This window comes from Leptidea sinapis, chromosome 1 (assembly GCF_905404315.1).
Source record: "Leptidea sinapis chromosome 1, ilLepSina1.1, whole genome shotgun sequence".
Lineage (NCBI taxonomy): Eukaryota > Metazoa > Arthropoda > Insecta > Lepidoptera > Pieridae > Leptidea > Leptidea sinapis.
In genome coordinates, this window is record NC_066265.1 from 11247152 (window position 1) to 11265695 (window position 18544).

General features: G+C 37.8%; 1 protein-coding gene across 8 annotated transcripts in view; it reads right to left on the minus strand.

Annotated features, from left to right (window-relative positions):
• The window catches only part of LOC126966683 (max-binding protein MNT-like), a 55860-nt gene extending 41090 nt beyond the window's left edge, over window positions 1-14770 (minus strand). For 2 of the 8 annotated variants that reach the window (XM_050810900.1, XM_050810842.1), the window contains exons 1-2: window positions 5297-5730; window positions 1385-1877 (exon numbers count right to left, since the gene is read on the minus strand). In XM_050810900.1, coding sequence (XP_050666857.1) covers window positions 1385-1766 — 382 coding nt within the window. In that variant the 5' untranslated portion in view covers window positions 1767-1877; window positions 5297-5730. Of the gene's footprint in view, window positions 1-1384; window positions 3167-5296; window positions 5733-14632 lie in introns of those variants that run through there. The other 6 variants (XM_050810881.1, XM_050810891.1, XM_050810849.1 and 3 more) reach the window with 6 other exon arrangements.
• Between the last annotated feature and the right edge of the window lie 3774 nt (window positions 14771-18544).

The window sequence follows — 18544 nt, forward strand, 5'->3', positions numbered from 1 at the left end:
AAGATATGCCGATCTTGCTCCACTTTCTCAAAAGTGGGATGGAAAACTTTAAACGTGACTTTAATTTTATATTAATTAATTAATTAATTATCTTCATACATATTCTATTTATAATTTTAAAATATTTTGACTACCTACTTATATGTAAACATGTTTTCTATGGGTCCCTGACCTGCAATAAAATGAAAAAAAAAAAAAAAACCAACTTGTGCTACTGTTACTGACACTGTATTTGGTCCATAAATGTCACAAATAATTTTAGGTGTATTTGTCCTTGATTGTAATAAATATTAAATAGCTGGAATTCTTCTGGAAACATTTAACAATTTTTTTTACAATGAAACCTTTTTATATCATCATATCCAGCCAAATAGGTATACAAATAGTAAAACTAAGGTAAAAACAAAGTTTACTAGGTACAAGTTTAATACTTTATACGAAAAGTCTTTTTCCCAACCTATTTATGTAAGTATATTTTATAAATTAGCTAAAGTGATAATAAGTGAAACAGGGCTAAAATGATATTAAAAATAAACATAATATGTTAATTACAGACGAATCTTGAAACATAAAACAGGTATACTGCATCTGCACGCTCCGGCCTCGGCCATATTACTAATATTAATCAAGGAACTTTCTCGCACGCTAACACACCATCTTGCATAAACGTTGCAGTTGCTTGCTAGATATGCATGCATATGCATTTACATCGCTTATCAATACCTAAAGCTAATAAGATATTGCTTGGTAACAGTATCCTTTACCATAGCGCGTTGTCGGTCTTACAACATGATGAAAGGTAAATACTTAATAACCAAATACAGTAAATAATAATGATTCGATGTTATGTAACAACAGTTAGCTGATAGTCATTGACAAATTTCATCGTCGGAACGAGTGTTGAGCGTCGATTGTCGACTCCCGACGAACACGATTGTGCAAAAACACAATAACAAGGTTGGTGTTGCAAGGTCAGCCGCCGTTCGCCGCCCGCAGCCGGCCCGTCTAATACCGAACCAATGTTGCCAATTTGTCTAATTATTGTTACCTCTGCAGAACATTCTAGATTAATTTTATGATGACTGCCGGGTATTCCTATTCTTACTAATCAGGATCTTATAATATAATCACAAATAGGTACTTTTAATTTAATAATGAGATCTATTAACACACATTAATGAAAAAAACTCATTAGAGAAAAGCTCGAGAAACTCAAAAGAAAAACAATAAATATTCGAAACTTAAGTATTTCAAATAATACGTACATAATATATTACATCATGTCGTGTTTATTACTTATTAAGATTGTCGCCAAGACGCCTATAATATGTACATAGATACCTACTAAATTAAGAATACTAAACGATAATATATTAAAACTTACCCAAATATTCTTTAATCCATTTCTTTTTAGGTGGTCTAGCAACGTTTGGAGAAGAATTGGAAATAATCGGACGAATGACCGATGTTGATGAATTCTTCGTTTCCACACGGGCGACAGAACTCACAGGAGTTATAACAGACTGTGGGTAACCGTATCCGTTCGCTACGTGGCTGAAAGCTTGCAGTGGGTTATATGCTTTCAGTGTAATCGGTATGGGCTCAACTAGGCTTCCAAATTCTGTTTCCCGGGTATTCATTGCGATAGTGTGCAGTGTGTTGGTGTAGTATTCTGGTCCAGATTGCCCCACGTTGCCAAATATCACTCCGTCGCTCAAGTTGGCAGTGACAATGTTAATATCGGAGTTTTCCATGAGAACAGCCATTCTACGTTACTAACTCACAGTTTTCACAAAACGTCCGAATCATTTCACTTTTTCTTTTATACTTAAGTACACTTAGAATTAAGTCACTTTAAAAATTGTTTATAAAATCACCTACGCACATAAAGGGCTAATTTTACAAAATAAATTATAAATATTAATATCAAAAGCGATGGCGATTGGCGGGTGTGTTTGCGCTAGTCATCGCTTTCTAAAACATGATTTTTTGATTAAAACCATATAACATTTTTTATTAGTTGTTACAGCCATAATAATCAGTAATCACAATATTATTATTTTAATGCGAAATTGAAATCAATAACCTCGAGGTGATAGCAACACACGTGTGATAGAGATAGAATGTATCGAATGAAGCGAGTAGGAACAATGATAACAGTGTCGTGCGGCACGAAGGCCAATAGCACTGTCAATACTCAGCTTACTCAGTAGACGGTACTCGACAGAGCGGTGCGCTCAACAAGTGAGGGGGACGGATGATGTACGCATGGCCGTCATAGTGACATGGCTACGAGCACGTGTACTACGCCCCTCCCGCCTCGCGCTGTTGGCATAATACCAATTCACCTCTTACAACATCATGTGAGCCTAGTAGTAGTGAGAGTCTATATTTTGCACAGTGGACCATGGGACGGTAAATACCTATCTGTGTGGACTTGGGACCTTATTAGCTGACATTTATTTTAAGCACTGAGGATTTATTTGACAGTATGTCAAGCAGACAATAAAAAGGATATCTATACCGACTTGAATACGGTCAAAATTGAACAAATTATTAGGAAGAATTTCTGAAAACGAACGTTTTTTTCACAATAAAAAACGGCATAACAATCTAGTATAGAAAGCTGAAGCTATAACGAATATATTTATTGAAATAAAAGGGAATGAGTAACCAAAGCAACAAAACACGTACCTGCCTGCTCCGAGTTCAAAGCGAAAACATACGGTGTTACGCCACCTTGTATAAGAAACAGCACGCAATACTTATACTATTTATATTCAAAGAAAATGACATAATTAAAATTGAGTTCAATCGAACGATTCTGGACAGGAAAATCTAGACATTCCTGATGATGATTCAGAAGTATTCATTATAGGTATGGAAGATCGACCTAGTAAAACAGTTAGGCAATGTGCCTAAAAACTTAATCACGCACTCATGACAACAAACATTTACACATAAATTATCAACAAACAACTCTGTTTTGAAGAAGACTTGAAGAATAAATAGTTTTTTCAGTCATTTCTTGCAAGACTACAAAGTAGAAAATAAATTCCTTACCAGCCAAAGACTACTACTTAAATCTCTTGAAAAAGCGCCTTTGCCAGGGGAAATGATTCCCGTTAAAGATGTAAGGAATGCTCAAATTGTTAATAGCGCGGGAAAAAAAATCTATGCGATCTTTACAATGAAATGTAATATTTCTTTTCTTATCGTCTTTGTTTTTTTGATTTTCTCGGATTATAGTGGTTGTTGTCTAGTTTTGACAAGAACGAATCTATAATTTCATGAGTCAAGTTTGTTAAAGAATATCAATCAGATTTTGTAATACTTATCATATTGAAAAAAAAAATACACGAGCTACTTATTATGCAATCTGGTAAAGATAATAATTGTCGTGGTAGTCAAACTCGACACTCAAGTGTTAAAAGTTGGAAGTTGAATATAATATTTAATAACTGTAAATTGACGAATTGCCTACTTAGCAAGACGTCCCGGGTCAGAAACAGAAATCCTAAACTGTACTGCATTGTAATAGACAGGGAAATTACTATCAGGTAAATATCTTGCTCATCTAGTCACTTTTATTAAAAAAAAAACTATCTACTAAATTAACACCCAAAAGTATTCCGGCTCTGTTGCTTAACTTCTAGACAATGGCTGACTCAATGTAAGATATTTAATCATGATCTGTTAAAATAATATTCGAGCTAAGAATTAATTAGTTTAATAATATTGCGATGACAGCACAACATAAAAACGTCTGACCATGTACTTGAATAAGCAGAAAACGTTGGCAATTAGAACTGCTCTGTAACTTGATTAGTAAGCTGTAATATTGTAGTCTATAAATTTTTGAATGCGCCATGCCTATATTGGTAATTAAATATATTTTCAAAAAAACAATTTCTACTTATATACCCCAAAAATGATTGTAGAATTATTGTTGTCTGTGCTTTTTTTGTGGGCGCTTATCCCAGATCTGCCGATTTTCGAACATGGGCGAACATTGTATCCCAAAATTTTGTTCCTCTGGGAGTGCGCTTTGTCAAAATAGTAGTGAACAAATGAGCGGGCAGAGGACTTTACATCAACCATATAAATAAAATATTTAAAAGAGCAATTATTGTTGAATTCCTTGAAGACTCTTCCATACACACACTTTCGGAGTCGAAGGTAATGGTAAGGATTTGAAGCGTCATACGTAAAAATCGTTTGACTTTTTGTCCGTCTCGACTTTATTTCAGTTCTAGTTATAAATACCAATGTTATAGACTTATTTGACATGACTAGCACAAAGCACTCATCATACCAGCCGGAAGGCACCCACTGCTGGACAAAGGCCTCCCCCAAAGATCTCCACGACGATCAGGAGGAGCGCTGATCTCTTCCAAACTATTCCGGCGATGTTGACCAGATCATTGGTCCAATTTGTGGGGGCCTACCAACATTGTGTCTTCCGGTACGTGGATGCCCTTCGAGGACTTTGTTGCCCCAACGGCCATCTGTCCGTCAAGTTTGTCATGCCTTTGGTATATTTATGTTGTGTCAGTTAAGTATCCTTAACTGCTGTGCATCAATGTAAGTCTTAATAAAAAGGTAAAATAAGGATGGTAGTCTCTAAAAGCATCTACTAAAATTTTGTTACTACGATGCGTGCTGTTTTGAACAATTATTGTAACTAACTGTGCAGTCGCCACTAGACTGGGTCGGGAATCCGGATTTTTTTAGGATTTGGTAAGGTGCCATTTTATTTGACCAATAATTCACGAATTGCAATTTAAGAAAACAAAGTAAAATACAGCTTTATTATTTCAATATTTAGAGAAAGTCTGAAGCAGTTCGCATATAACTCATTGGAAAATTGTTAAAAAGTTTCAATGATACTTGTCTGAAAGACGTATTACAGTTTGTAGCCAAACAAAAAAAGTATGTATCGAAAATAATCAACGGCATTTATAAACAAAGATTAATAAAGATACCATTAATAACAGAAAATGAGCGATAAAACCAAGCGACAACTAGCGTGACCAAACTTTGTTTCAAATAAGAGAAATTAATTTTGCTATACCAACATCTATTCTCTCAATCTATGTTGGTTAAGGTACCATACAATGTCGCTAACTTTAACAATATTTCACACCTAGCTAGGTACAGACAGGGAAAGACTAAGCAGATTTGTGTGTAAGAAAGTAATTTGTAAATCGATCTGAATGTAAATATTGTTCACGTCATTCACTGTCATATTGGTCATGTGAATGAACATGGACATAAAATAAAACTATTAACTTACTGCGATACAATAATAAGACGGCGATATTGCGGGGCTGTAAAGATTCGATGGAAATGTTTTATTCCCTAATTAGTAAAACGTTCTAGAAAGTGTACTTTGTATCAGATTGTCTGAGTCTAGTATAATAGGCCTGTCATGGGCGATGGCGGCGATCGCGATGGTCTCAATGAGCCAGCTGATGTCCAGCTAGTGGGTTGTGGGCACGTGGGGCGTCAGGTGCCGCCGACCTCGTCTCGCCTTCGAGGTCGCGCGGATGATAACACGCGCTATTTCCGAACGCAGCTGCCGGCTGCAACAACCGTCGCAAACGCACCCGCGAATCACTTTCAACTGTCCAAACTGCGAACCGTAGGCGTCACTAGAGCGAGCGATCCACAGACCGCAGCGGTATATAGCGACAGCCGGCGCTTGCAGCCGCCCGACGTCGTCACGCACCGCTCGACGACTGACCCACAATGAAAGACGGAGGATCGCGTGGGGTACGGGGGGCGGAGGAGGAGGTGCGCGACCTCCGGCGGCCCCCTGGCCCCGCGCCGCTCCACTCTCGCACCGACCGCGACGACAACAAGCGAAATCGCGATGCGGCGGCGGAAGCGGGTACCCGCGGGGGACGGAGGAGGGCACACGCGGTCGAGCGCAGCGCAACACTTACAAACGCCGACTGCATGACTCGTCTGACGTCTCGCCGTCGCTTTATATAACGCGCTGCACGACTGCGCCATATACATATGTACTAGGAACCCAGCAGTACCTACAGACCGGCTCAGACAACACCCACCCGATTCAAAAGCCCTTAAACAGGAGTACGAGATATATTACAGACAGCTTCATGCGACTACACGTCCAAAAACTTGGTTAGCAACAGCCGAACATAATAAGGTGAATGGACCGTTGTGACCGAATCAAAACAAAATCGGGATGTTGTTAATACGCAGTGCCGACCGATAATTTGATATTTGTTGCCTGAAAACAAACGTGGCTCATGTACGAATAAATATACTGTACCGAATCTGAGATATAGGATATAACAATATAGAGAGTAGGTACGTCGAAACTGCTCGGTGACGTGATTACACGTGTGCGCTGCGCCTCTGCTAGAGTTACACATTTAGATAATAGATAGATAATGTTCAGTGACGCATACAAACGCGAGCCACGTGAAGCTCTGTGTCTACGAAGCGTGCGCAAGTGTGCGAATGCGAACGGCCCCAAAATAAATAAAGATAAAACGCTAAAAACAGACATATAAAAATCGAATATAAACTGGAATATAGCTCATATTTCTGATACAACTTGGGGATAAATTAATGACCAGGATATATGGGTGTTGGTTCCGATAAGGTTGAAGGGAGATAAAAGCGTGAGAGGGGTGGAGTGCGCTTGCGTGCGGCGGCTGACCTTGGCTCGGTGCAGCGTGCAGCGACTAGGCCGCTGCTGACCCCGCCGGCCCGCGCTCCTGTTCAGACACCTCCCCGCACCTCATGTATTCCTCGTAGCCCGTAGGCCACACCTGCCGGTTTAGCAGGTTGCCAGTCTAGCAAAATCTCTAGATTTCTATTTCAGGCGCTACCAGCATGGATTTGACGATTACTTGTTCGCGCAAAATGATTATACGATACTAGTGTGAATAACCTGGCCTGTTCCTCGTTAAAACCTGTAGTTATTTTCAAGATACAATAATATTATTCTTGTTTTCAACAGTAATTTAGTGTTAGTAAAAACTATATTACCTTCCTCAAATTATTTAGATACTTATGCAATTGACTCATCTTAAACTTATGTAAGAACTTTAAGTATTGCATCTGCAATTACGAAACCTATTTATATTTAATTACTTATTACATTAGTCACATCATTATCTTCCTAAAGGCCTTTGATACAATAGATTTTTCAGTATACCAGGTACCTGTTACTAATTACCAATATTTTTTTAAAATTTATCGGCACTTGTATGTACATATTTTGTTATATGTGCTGACATAGTCTCTATTGTATGACGTAAGTTTTGCGTTTCTCTTTGAACTCTCATAATTTTCACCAGCATTCGTTCCCCACTCAATCACGCAAATATTTTTTCCTCTTTCAACAGTTCATTAGATTTATTTGAACTGTGATTGCATACTACATTTATTATACATTGCATACCGAGACACGGTAGACATGTTTCAAATCTTATAATACTACAGTCTCACCACAGTTTCCACGGCATCATCGAAGCTCACATAATAAAATTAAGCGGATTGTGGTTCACTAATTTCCCGGCATTCACTTTTGAGAACAGTGGATACGACAAAAGACACTACGTATACAAGAAAGAGTTTTAAAAATTTCCTATAAATACCAAAATAATCTCATGCACTTATTTACATACTTGGTAATCTCGAGTATATCTCTGATAGAATCATCGTGGAAAGTACGTCTAGTTTATCTTTCTCAACACATTCATCACATCCATAAAGATTTTTACAGCTAATATACATCCAGCAACCCGTTGGTCGACAGGCAAATAGATATGTATACCAGTTGACCAAGGGGCTCTTCTAAATGATTGCACTATGCCTGGCATTAAAATTTGCGAATTCCAACACGTGTGGCAACATTTAAATGATGATAATTGTCAAGATAAGTCTGTATCGTAGCAGAATGTGTTGAAAAAAATCATGACATACAGTTGTCGAGATTCTATAAACGGTTAATATCTTAAGCATTCCTCTGGAAATTATTATGGAAAAAAATATATGTCACATCTCTTGGGAAAGAACTGTATTTATGTAAGTTTAGAACAATGTCAGTTTTATGTAGATGATCTGTCTCGCTAGCAAAAAGTGCAGAAAGACCAACGCGTAGTTTTTTGCAGTGGGTCCCGTCATTTGCATTGTTCTGGGCAGGCAAAATTTACTTTTTGGGCTAACCATTAACGAATTACCATTAGCAAACATTACCGAATGAATGTCACTTTTTCTCACAAAAAGAAAACATCTCAAAAATCAAACGAATACAGGACTAGGCGAAATCTTAGAACAAACATTACAGGACACCTTTCAAAGCTTTAATACAAATAATTTTGGGAAGGTTCCCAGATAAGATTATCTACTAAGCAAAAGCAGAAAAATAACTGAATGGCTGAACATGAATTCCAACCGTAATTTATTAAAACCTCCCAAAAGACATTAGAACGCTCATGAATGCAGTTGGTCTGGGGAGATGGGGATGAGGATAGTAGTAGTAGAAGTTCACATTTAAAAAAAAATATTGCTTTAGCCACTTCGAAGAAAGTCGGATACAAATAAACAACCTGTTTTTTATATGGATACAAAATATACATCCTGTATTTTATACTTAATTGAGTAACGGTGCACTCGCGTCATGTTTCCCAAGCGACAGTTAAGACGAATAAGTTTACAACACTAATTTATTGAATAATGCGCATGTATAAAATATTTAAGTTATCGTGGCTACATCGACAATGTTGTTTGCGCTGATCGTTGGACCATTGGTTCAATTCCTTCTGTTTTAGGACAAAGGTTTATAAGGCATAATTTTATTACACTAGATTTACCTTACTCAGCAAAAAATATCATTACATTAGCTTCAATGCCAATTGCATAGAAAACGCGTAGGATATTATTACCTCATTTTTTAGAAGTAATGTTAATAAATAGTTTCTGGTAAAGGATAAGCGTTTGTTGATCAAGTTTGATCACCGCTCAAAACATACACATACAAAAAAAAATACAGACGACTATCAAAATGATCAAGTATTGTCAGCGCCATTTGTCCTCTCCGCTGTATAAACTCGTAAGTATAACAGCATATTTGATGAAGCAACGGTACCACGTAACGAGAATCCTTTATGAATATTTCAATACTGTTTCGTTATATAACAATATAACAGTATTTTTTGGTTTTTGGCCGTCATGGCCAACTAGTACGCTATCGCATTTTACTTCTTTTTTTTTGTCGATCACCACGGCGCATTTAAAGATACTAGGTGATCACCACCACCCATCAAAACTCACACATTAAAATTCTATTTCGCAATATGTGGTCTACCGCAGGTCTAGTTTTTGACTATACTTCATATTAATGTAACAAAAGCCGACAACGATTAAAAGAAATTTATTCAATTAAATAAATAAAAATTGTTAATCACTTCTATTTAAGCGTGTTTTTTTTAGTTTCTTAACCATTATTTATTTTTGCTTATGATAATTTTGTAGCAACTAATAATCGACATTTTGGTGTGCGCATAATATTATGTATTACGCATGCGTCTGTGGTACAATTTTGGTTACGCGACATAAAAACCGCTTATCCTAAAGATCCTGCTAAGAAAAATGGAACAGATTATATTAATTACTAGCTGACCCGACAGACGTTGTTCTGTTCATAATAAAAAAAAACTCTTGCAGATGTAATTTTGGAAAATCCGTTCTTAGCTGACCTCTACTCGGTGAAAAGAAAATTCCTACCAAATTTCAAGTCTTTAGCTCTAATGGTTCTAGAGATATCGTGATGAGTGACTATATACGTGGAAATCTCTTATATATATACAGATTGAATTGTCAACTATCATCTTCATCAATTAATTAACTTTATAAGAAAAAATATTATACAATTAGTTCTTTTGTGCTAAAAAATTTCTAAAAACAAATCTGGATGCTATGTGCATTCCACAAGCTAAACTGCACACGAATGCAATAACAATCATTGTATAGTGAGTAGACGCTAGTCTTGTCGAGGCCACTCGGGTCCCTTTCACCATTCTGTTTGCCGGGTACTAGTTTGAACTCAGTTCCTTGATTCTTCAGTTTAAGTGCATAAAAAGGGCGTTTCGTGGGGCGTATGTATTTTATTTTGCATTCCTTTGATAGACACTTATTATAATAACGTTCGTTGGCAAAAAAATGTTTTAGTTTTCATTTTACAATTTTAATTTTAGGAGGTACACGTACGAGTAGGTACGTACTTTAGGAACTTGATGAAGATTAAGTTTCTATAATGTTTTTTATTTTTTGTAGCTTTGTAAGATCTTACAAGTCAAAACGTACAAATATTAAACTGGTCTCATTAACTTTTATTAGATCCTACATAAAAACACGAAACTGAAAAAACCGAAAAGATACGTAAACACATAATAGTCGTGTTTAAGTAATAAATTAATCAGGAAGTACCTATTCAACATCGTAGTAAAGAGTGGTCTCTCTTTGTATTGAAGTCTGGACCATACATATATACATAATACAGACTGCATGCAAGATCACACTTCCACGAACTGTTATGAGAGTGGGTGAGGCGGGAGAAATATACCAGGACCCCAGCGAGTGAAAAGATGTCTCTTCTATCGAATGAAGCAGTTTGTACACAGTGTTTGTACTTTGTATGTACATACTACATGACGTTGTACGTAAAGTGCGAATGAATAATGAGATTGTAAATGGCGTTCCGTTTACTTAGTAACCGCTTGGACGCTTGCACACTATCGCCGTCTGTACTTACACTGGCTTGGATTGAAAATTGCGATATTTGTAATATCCCATATTATGCTTACACGGACTAAAGTAAAGTTATTTATATGAATAAAATTCATATTTAAATTTTTTTTGCCATAATATCTTCATTCAATAAATTAAAGTTGTTAAAGTCTTAAGTAACAACTATTTTTACTCAGTCATGTGTGTACGCGGACAAAGTCGCGCATATCAGCTAGTAGAAAATAGAAAGCAATGGGACAATCGTATTACAATTCTTCAGAAAAATAGTGACAACACGATGCTCAAGTGTTCTTTCAAAAAATCTTGAATACAGCCCGTATGTAAATGAATACAATAACGTTTCCAAAACACTAATGGCCGGCGTGAAAGTACTCAGCAACTCATGTCAGTTAGCTACGCGTGCTATCGTAGAACGATAACCATTGCTAAACAAGATAACGCGAACCTTTCATTGTTCTACCCCTTTACGTAACGAAACTGATTAATTTTATATGTACATATTTCAAATTATTCGTGCCTGGTTTTCATTCAATTTGTTCATTTATACAAGAACATAAAATTTTGTAACAATTTATACATAAAATAATATATGTTTAATCTATAGTTAATCATAATAAATCACGTTTTCTAACAACACACCAGCACACAATAAAAAGTGAACACAGCTATAGGGGTCTTTTTTGGTTATTGCGATTGGTTCCTGTACGCACAAAAAATAATCAAAATACTTATTTTCTTCTCGTATATAGAGAGGGAAAACGAGCAAGAGACACACGTGAAGTAAGTAATATTTGAGGTTGTTTGTTGTGCTCTCACGCCTTAGCTTTATACATATTATCCCAATTATTTTAAGATCTCCCGAAGAATGGCCATTACGTATTTGATGCGGAAGAAGTCGTGGGCAGAATACAGTAATGAGCTTCCTTGTTCGGTGTTTCCAGGGCGATACGACATGGGTACCTTTAAAAAAACCGCGTACACTTTTCTAAAGGGTCGGCAACTCTCAACTCTTGTTGCAAGAGAATGTACGCTCGTTTGTCCTCTCTTCGGGAATGAGGTAAAACAGCTCAGAAACACTCCTCGTGATAAATGCGCTAGAAGAGACACAATTAAGCGACGTCTCTACGCAACTCCACGTGATCTAGCCGTTCACAGAGCACTGGGTCCTCGATAATTCGAGCAGCTCTACGTTGCACGCACTCAAATGGTTCGAGCTAATGATACTGGTGTACGCCAAACCAGAGATGACAACAATACTCTATATATGGCCGGACCTGTGCTTTGTAGAGCGCTATAATGTGGGCTGGCTTGAAGTATTGCCGTGCTCTATGTATGACGGCTACCTTCTTCGAAGCCAATTTGGCTATGTAATCCGGATGACCACGGAATTGGCAATTGCTCGAGACCTTCGAGACCCAGTGTTCCGATACTAGGCGAGGGTTTGAGGGAGGTGTTTTCGAAGAGCGGTGATACGACAAATGGGGTTTTTTAGTGGTAAACGCACAAACTTGAGTCTTCTGGGGTTAAATTGGACAAGGTTTATTTCACCCCACAAGTTTCATCCGGCACTGGTCGACGATTTCCCGAGAGACCTACACGACCCGAGTATACGACATCACCAGTGCTGTCGTCTGCATAGCAATGTATGTTGGAGGTGTCCAACATATTATTGATATAGTACTATATTAAATACTTAATACTTATCTTTAATATCAGTACTAAGCTAAAATAACCTTATAAAATAAGGGAACTCAAACCTAGAAAGATTTGTTAGTTAGGCAATTAGTAAAAACTAATCTCATACTAAATGTATGGAAGTGTTTATTTATTTATTTATTAAAGTAATCAACAGCGTACACAACAATTATTTTTACAATCTTAACCTAGGTTTTACATAAAGCCACAAAGGATTACATAAATTTTAAAAAGAAATCATATATTAACAGAATAGACTTAAAAATGTACTATATATACTAACAAATAAAAGATTACAATACGCGCGCGCGTGTGTGTGTGTGGTGTGTGTGCGTGTTTGTGTGTGTTGCGTTACCTATTATTATTATTTTTTACGATGATATTTTATTATTTCTGTTTTTAACTTAATTTATGATAAGTGAAATACGTCAAACTCAGCGTACTGTTTATTATAAATTCGTGACAGACGCGGAATTATGGAATTTTGGGCATAATTTGTATTAGGTTTGGGAACATGCAAAAGGCGCGTGTGACGCGATCTTAAAGATTGAGCGTTTAATGAAAAGGCTGACAGTGTGTGTTAAATAAAAATTTTTCGATACTTCTCGTTTGATTTTTAAAAAGTCACTCATATCATTTTACTGATTAAATAATGTACATTCGATAACAATTCAAAGTTTTTTGATATCTAAAATAGTTACAGAATAATCGCCAGGTCAAACTTAAAGTCAGTAAAGTCTTAAAAAACACATCGTCAACAATGTTGATCTCATCAGGAGTTCCTCAAGGACCACTACTAGGTCCCCTACTCTTTAATATATTTATAAACGATATTTCTTCGTGCATAATTAATTGAAAAATAAAATTATATGAAGTTTTCCTAAAATTGTAAAATAAAATAAAAATAAATATTACATAAACAAACTGTACTAAACGCTGTCTGTTAATGTTTAATATGTAATTTTTTTTTTCTTTGCCAATGAAAAAGGATACGGCTTAATTGTGAACTGCTCTGGGTGGTGTTATTATAGCATAAAGTATTCAGTCGATTCTGAATCAGTTTAACTTTTACAAGTGTAAAATACCAGAAGAAAAATTAATTACAAGGTAATTGAATCTTTGGTTTCTAATCTCGACATTGCTAGAAAAGTGAACCAATATTGTTGATAATAGCAACGATTGCTGCAAATACAATGCATTATAGACTCTATATCGTAGTGCAAAGGATTTCAATTGCATTGTTTTCGTAGCGTAGCTTGATGGAGACCACGAGTCCATCGTTTTACCAACAACCGAGAGACGCGTGACCGTTACGCAACGCCACTGATCATCACGCCCGCGCCACTCTCAACTTGAAAACCATTTTGAAATGCAAACTTTATTTGAAACAATGCTACGAGGTGAGGTTCCGAACAGGCCGGCCGATGCGTCTGCGATTACAACCGCCGCGGGACTCCGCGCCCGCACCCCTCACATACCGCCAGACGGCAGTCACCACTCACCCCCTCCCCGCGTACTGCACGACTCGATCAGCTGACCGCGCGCTCCTTGTCGCTCTTACAAACAAATGCGTCATGATTGTTCTCTATAATGCATACGTGATTATGGCTTGTGTGCTCGTCAATAAATGACACAGTACGATCCGACATAGTGCAACGACAGCGCTATGTAGAACATTCATGCAACACGCAAATATAAAACAGTACTTACATAGGTACCTACATAATATAGGTACATGTAGCTTACATGCGTAACATCACTCAAGCGGTATAGAACACGTTACCACTATAAACATACCATTCGCTGTCGAACAAAAATACTAGTTGTAGAGTCGAGAATGGCTTGGCACTACTTTCGGATCGTATAAGCCAGTAAGAGTTTAGTACGCGGCGAGGATTTCTCACGAAAGCTAAACCGTGGACGGACACGTCATCGTCAGAATCGGCGTAATAGTTACGGTAATTGACACAAGCGAGGAAGACTGTACAGTTGTGGGGAAAACGTCGGGTGGTGTTCGTAGAGTTTCTTGCTTCCTTTGTTTACGTGGGGCGGGGCGGGCCGCGCTGCACTCAAGGTCAAGATCGCAAGACGACGGGTGACACAGCACCGGCTCCGGGACGTGCTGGAGCGAGGGTCGGTAACTTACCGGCCTGGAGGCGACGCTCCTGCAGCTCGATGAAGCGCGCCGCCTCTAAAAGCGTGTCGAGGAGGCTCATGGCGGAGGGCGGCCGGAGCGCGCGCGTTGTAAGCGCGCCCGAAGTCACGCCGCGACTGACCGGGCCACGCGCGCCGGTCTCCGCTCACGTGGCCGGCGCGCCAACCGACCAATGGGCGGCCGGCGGCGGCATCACGTGGCAGCCGCAGTTGACCAATGGGAGCAGCGAGCGGGAGTCGCGAGGGGCGTGCACGATCAATGCCGATGCAGCGATCGAATGCAATCTGTACCGGGTACCTAGTACTCTGTTATCTGTAGTCACTCACTCACTACTCGCTACTGAGTACTGATCACTAGTCTGTACTCCGTAGACAGTAGAGTACCGATTAGCGTTGTTCTCCGACGCGGCTTGCTAGTTTTGTTTATCTGTGTTGCATTGTAGCCCGCCGGTGACTATGAAGACAGAAGAGCACGTGCCATATGGCCGACTTTCACTTTGCTGTTTGCGAGTTGTGCCTCGATTAAATATGAAGTAGTTGAGTTCCTCTAATTTAGTGTATATTTTCTAACTTACCTACTAAGTACTATATTCACAATCTTGAAATGTAGTCACCACAACGGCGCCACGTATCAGTATCTATTAACGATCCTGAAATCTTAAGAAATGTAAAAATTGATTGGCCGTTTAGCAGATTAAGACAAAATAATTCTAATTTCGTATCAAGACTGAGATCCGGAAGAAAGTCATCTAAATAAAAATTACAAAAATATCTATATTCATCCCCTTATCGCAGGCCATGGAGAAAAGGTATAAAAAATTTATTAAAATACCTACTGTAGCAGTGAAAGTGCAGCAAACAGAGTGATTTTCAGTTTAATAATATTTGTGTGGATGTCGTGTAAGATATAATACTTGGCACTGAAATATCAAGTAAACGGACGTAAGCCTAGACTTCGCGGTATAAAAACTTAACTAAAAAGGTACGTCCTTTGGTCCAACAACCATTGCCAGTAAATTCCACCGGGTCAAAATAAATGTACTCAACCAGTTATTTAGGAACACCGCCACAGTAACCATTTATAATCCCACTGTCTTCGCCGGAGAATACGAGCTCTCACAGCGAGCTGCACTTCTCAGAATTCCTATCACGGAAGGTCGTAACTAGGAACCCCCTTATCAAAAACCCTCCTCTCAAAACCAATTCTGTTAGAACCAATACTGCTAGTCATCCTCATATCTACTTCGATAAAAAAAAATTGTATTTCCGCCATCTTGCATTTTACTCGCGTGATTTGTCTATTTTTTATGACAATAAGGGAGGAGATGAGTAGGATGGTGATTGATACGCCCTGCCCATTACAATGCAGTGCCGCTCAGGATTCTTTAAAAAGCCAGAAATGCTGAGCGGCACTACAATTGCGCTCGTCACCTTGAGACATAAGATGTTAAGTCACATTTACCCAGTAATTTCCATTACTGCTTCAAGGCGGAAAATGGCGCCGTTGTGGTAGCCATAATCTAGTCGGCATCCTGTGCAAAGAAGCATCCCAATGGTAAATGCTCAAAGTCTATTATTAGTTGGTATAAAATGCCCTATTATTAGGTTTATACCTAAATATAAATAAATGTTAATTTAATGACTAATTCGGATAATATTTTTTGGCAGTTCCATAATATACATGAAAGGTTTTAATAAAAAAAAAAAAACAAATATTAAAAATTGCGTGGAAAAAGCTAAAATAAATCTGTCCACAATGGAACTTGGACAAGGAACATTTTGAAGAACTCAGCAATGGCAAAATTTTTGCAGCAATGTAAATAAGTATAGTGTGGGATGACCGCACGATAGCACAAAAAATGGCCTTCGGAGGAAAGTCCTTAAGATAGAACTAATAAAGATCTGAGACACAATAGAAACCAATTTAGTGTAGCGATTGCCGATTACTTCAGTAGCTGTACTACGTTTTGTGTCAAACATTACCAGTGATTCCACGGGCAATGCCAGCGGTGAACTCAATGCATGTTTATCACCTGCAATTGCTGGAAACACGCCATGATATTATTATTTATATTAATAGTAGTATTATTATTATTATATAATTTAAGCAATATATGTTTCCAATTGCAAAATGATCGATCTGGAGGCAAGCAAGAATATGCGTGTCGAGTTGCAAAATTATCGATATAGAATATTTTCAAAAAAAAAAAAATACCTTGTGAATGGCAAAATCCCTATTGACGATTCGTCTGGCCTTAGAATAATAATGCGTCATTACGCGTTGTACATTACATTTCCTGTAGATTTTTATCAGTTTACTCAAACAACAACCAAACTCATTCAAAAGTTGTTCCCAAACGTCGCGGTCGCTCAAAATTAGAAAGGTCATTAGTGAAAATTGTAATCGAAGCAACAATAATTATAAAAGGGAAAAAATAATAGAGAAGGAGTGGTGATAGGTACAACGCATCCTAATGATCATCAACATTTCAGCCGGAAAACGTCCACTGCTGGACAAAGGCCTCCCCCAAGGATCGCCACAATCAGTCCTGCGCTGCCTTCATCCAAACTACTCCGGCGATCTTGACCAGATCGGTCCATCTTGTGGGGGCCTACCAACACTACGTCTTCCGGTACGTGGTCGGCAAGCGAGGACCTTACTGCCCCAACGGCCATTTGTCCGTCGAGCTATGTGCCCTGCCCATTGCCACTTCAGTCTCGCAATTCGATAATGACTGCAATTTCCAATTCGGTTTGCTACTGTAATTACCATAAATAAGTTACTAATAATCTTAATCTTAACCCATGCTTTTCTCATAGACGGCAATTGTATGTTGCCTGCCCCCGCGTAGAGAAACCGTCAGCTTCATTTATTTACCTGTCAAGTAATTACGAAATAGTATATTAAGATACAAATGAGCTAAGTTGCTCATTATACACGAGGCTGTGGGTTGGCTTAAATCAACCGAGTGTCTAGTGAGCAAGTTGCTCACGAGTTTCATACGCACATTTTCAACACTCTTGCGAGGAAAAAACAAACATGTATTGCATAAATCATCCAAACAAAATAGGTATGTTAACGGATTTTTTTTTGCATGCGCCAAATGTAAGATGATTGATTACATAGTCCTACAGCCTACATACGTTTTATCACTAAAATTTTAATTTTAAAAAACGTATCTATTTTATAACAAATTATTGTGATATATTGATAATTAGATAATAACGGTTTTCGTCTTAATTAGGGACACATTTGTTTCTTCCAGAAATGTAAATGGATTTTCATGGACACTTAAAACCTCTTTGTTGTTACAAAAAAAAACTGTATTACCCGAGTAAATTGAAAATGATCTGTTTATATATTTGCAGTTAAGATGATTGATTGAGATGTAATAAGGCTCACTGACGTGCAAGTGTTGAAAAAATATAAGAATGAGTATCATCTAGTTAACATGCAACGTTAATACTGAAAATATAGCATAAACTTTTAAATTTCTTAGGCTTGCCGACGAACATTATAATACTTAGTAGGATTATTTATAAACATTCATCTACATTGCGGTTTACAAGTACCTAACTTTCTTTCACATACTATTCCAACTGTGGGAAATATTCATGCGTGGTGTTAGGTATCTACTACTAGCAAAGAATATGTAATAGTACAGAAGCCACTCCGCAAAATCAATTAAAGATACTTATATGGACTCTTGCGGCCATACAATAAGTTGTTGACCTACATTTTTATTCACCAAGAAGTTGCGTCTCTTTCTTTCGCGTGACTCTTACCTGCTCTGACGACATTAGGGTTGTCTTCTTTACCTAAAACTCTACCAATCTATTATAAGGTCGACATGGAAAAATAACTCAGTTTTTTCTATAATATACCTACATCGGTATGTAATCG